This window comes from Halyomorpha halys, unplaced genomic scaffold (assembly GCF_000696795.3).
Source record: "Halyomorpha halys isolate HHAL.00 unplaced genomic scaffold, Hhal_1.1 Scaffold1156.1, whole genome shotgun sequence".
NCBI lineage: Eukaryota > Metazoa > Arthropoda > Insecta > Hemiptera > Pentatomidae > Halyomorpha > Halyomorpha halys.
The window spans coordinates 434834-438376 of record NW_027105369.1 but is presented as its reverse complement, the minus strand read 5'-3'; the positions used below and the strand labels follow the sequence as shown (position 1 = coordinate 438376).

Below are 3543 nucleotides of genomic sequence, written 5' to 3'. Positions count from 1 at the left end.
GTGAAAATTATAACATTTTCAACCAGCGTTAAGAAAATATAGACCATAGGAACAATAAATTGGTACAGTTGCAAGAAGACCAAGCACAAAAAGTAGACATTAGCGCAAGCAGCAACCAAGGGTATAATTAATTAATAGGTCAATAAACAGGTTCGGGGGCGGAGCCGCAACCATCACCATCATAAATTCACGCTTCCTCTCCCTACTTCCACGTTTTACCTTCACACTCCCCTTCCTTTTATCAACACTACACAAAATTGCCTTAATATATTTCTCTCATTAATTAAACGTTACATTTAAGCAATAAAATTGGTGGAGGGGGGGGATCCAAAGAATTACCACATATAAAAACTTAACTTTTTAAAATATTAAACAGAATCAAAATAGTGCTGCAATGACCTAGCTAGTGATAAATTATTACAAAAACTGGCTAGAATGATACAATTATTTGTTTATAAAATCTAAATGGGTCAATACTCATTTTTAAAAAATAGAACATAATGTATTATTTAGTATAATGACTGACCGAATATAGGTATTTATTAGTAACACATGATTTCATTTAGATCTTAATTAATGCTCAACCATTAAACAACAACCTTTGGAGGAACCACTACGCCATGTTTCATTATATAAGTGGTTTATTTTAAATGTTTAAATTATAATCCTCGAAAACACATAAAGATAAAGGAACTTACCTTGGATTGCCTCGGAGTGCTGCGTGGTGAAGTGCGTTGAACCCGTTGTTATTAGTTACCTTGATGTCTGCATTATGGTCTAGCAGAAGAGTAACCATATCATCGTACTTCTTCGAGATAGCATCATGCAGAGGGGTATCACCATCCGTGTCCTAAAAAAAAATGAATAAATAACTACAAATTTTTACAAAAACATATTTTTAAACATTTTTGTCTTAATAAAATACTTATGATTGAAAAAAGAAGTAATTTTTAACATAAAATCCAAAGTAACAGTGCATGTAAATGTTAATCAAGAAAACCATTAGTCCAAAAACCAATCCAAGATTTTTAATCGAATAAAAATATATACAAGTGAACTCTACACAGAAGAAATCATAAAGACACCGGTAATATGAAAACCCAGTTGTAACGTACGGATTTTCCGGTCCTGTGAAGAATATGTATGTTAGATAAAATGCATAGTTTTTACAATCGTTCATAATAAATAAATTGTTTAAATGGAAAATATTACAGAAACTATGAGCTCTTTAAAATGAGTATAGACAGCTGCCAGAAATTTTCTCCATTTTCCCACCCTTCGTTTTTGAGAAACATAAACTTTATCATTAGTTTCATATTGTTTTCGAATAACAATCCTTTTAAATTGTTTTCTATAGAGAAAAATCTAATTGATTTCTCGAATTGAATCGGAATACTGTGTGAGAAGACTTAAAAACCAGAACTGAGTAAGTAAACGAGTTAGGTATGTGTTATAAGCGGTCATTACACAGTCTCAAGAATTTACATATAGATTATATTCAGAGACAAAATATTGTCTTAGCCCAGCTTTCACACTGGTCAACCATTGAGCGATAGTCTCGACGCCGTAAAGGGATTTGTCTATAGCCACCCTAGATCCGTTGATACTTGGTAATATTATATATTTTCAATGGTAGATAAAGTACAGCGATTTACATGTTGAGTAATATAGCACACTATGGCCAAGTCATTCCAATGTCTAAAGACCTATTGTTAGACAACATCTCCAAGTGCATATACTAATCACGCAGTGTATATATTACTATGGCTAAGTAGACTCATTAATCCATCGATAAATGTTTAAAACCATTAAGATTACATCAAACCATTAATTTTGGCTACTTGATTGATATAATATCTTTTTTACCTATCTTTTAGGACTTGTATAAGGTCTGGCAAATCTACCAGAGAACCTCCAAGGGGACCCAAGAAGATGGAAGAGGATCATCTGATAACACACAAAAGAATAGAACCATCGGCGTCTGAGAGCACAAAACAAGAGCAACTTTGAGTACTTACTTTTACCAACCATCGGTTCATGCATGAAAACCACATAGATTCTACCGGACTACTAGGTCTCACAGCTCCTAATGTGAGCTCGTTGCACAGGAAAAGAGCATTAAATACCTACAGCCTAGTTTTAGCGTTCCAGAGACCGCCGAACACGTCGTATTTACTCCGTAGGTGATACGGGACCTATGAGGCACAGATGACCGAACTGATGAAGGTTGTAAGACAGAAGTAGCGTTTGATAGAAGAAAAAAAAAAGAGTTTTGTGTTTTAAAATACTTGCTGACCAACAGTGGAATGTTTTTTGATGATTCTACGTACATAATTCATTTTAAAATCATATTTTTGAAGATATCAGAAATTATCCACACTTCATTATTAAACTTGTAATCCACACATTTTCCCACCCCTCCAAAAAACCAAAACGTTATAAAACAATAAGCAAAAACGTACGTTAATGTTCAGACGTAACAAACTCCTCACTTTAAGCGAATGTTGGTTATAGAAAAGCTCATAAAGTACAAAATTTGACACTCCATTCTCTACCTATAGCTATAACCGATTCATATTCCATAACTCGACACAAAGAGTAACACAAAAATACTATTTTCAATAACATTGTGATAGTAGTAACTCATTCTAAAAATAAATGTAGCTCAGGTTTATGATGATAATAATAACGAGGTAAGATACTAATGTAAAAAAGAAACTCATTGAACCTTAACGAGTCCCAAATAAGTGTAATCAAAAGAGCATTATCCAGGGAACCGCCTATTGTACAAACTCACAAGTCCTGAGCAAACCTCAACTCAGGAAAACCTTTGTTATTCAAAGTTGTAAAGTTTCCTACTGGAGGGCAGTTTGTCACCATTAATTCCACTCGGTAATAAAGACCAAGTCGGTATATTTAGCCCCCGAATAATTTCCACTAAGTCATGGAGCTTCCTTAAGCCGTCTGTATTAATTTAAGCTTATTTCGCAAACCAACTATAAAACAAGTTGTCGAACAATGTTTAGAATAAGTAATTTAACCACTAAGCAAATTATGTTGATTAATAACATTTTCCAAGTGAATTAAACAAAAAAATTATTTACGTTAATAAATTATTTATTTTATTACTTTAATAAAATTAACTGATTCACTCGTTTATAGCGACAATTTATGAAAATTAAAAATATGTTCAGGAGATAAGAGTTTTATAATTATAAACATGAATGCCACACAGATGGTAATAAAAAAATACAGGAAAATTAGCTGAGAAATACAGAAAGAGAAAAGAATAAAGTAAAGTAAATATTTACAATGATCAAGAGAGAAGATGGAGGCATTAATGCGAGCCCTTATTGGCACGAACCCGCATCCCATCCATCCCTTCTTTCCTTTTTTTATCTAAACCTCGCCCACTGGACTTTACCAGGAAAAAAGAAAGATCGCCGAGTAACCTAAAAATCGAGTACAGTGAAACAGTAATACCTAACTTGCACATACTAATCATGCGACTGAAACTATAAATGAATTTACAACATTAATATA

At 33.0% G+C, this 3543-nt stretch overlaps 1 protein-coding gene across 1 annotated transcript in view; it reads right to left on the bottom strand.

Moving 5' to 3' along the window:
• Positions 1–674: 674 nt before the first annotated feature.
• mib1 (mind bomb 1) overlaps positions 675–3543 on the bottom strand; it is a 74523-nt gene continuing 71654 nt past the window's right edge. Inside the window, exon 11 of the mRNA XM_014433089.3 lies at positions 675–850. Within this exon, the coding sequence (XP_014288575.1) occupies positions 695–850 (156 nt within the window). The 3' untranslated portion in view covers positions 675–694. The remainder of the gene's footprint in view (positions 851–3543) is intronic.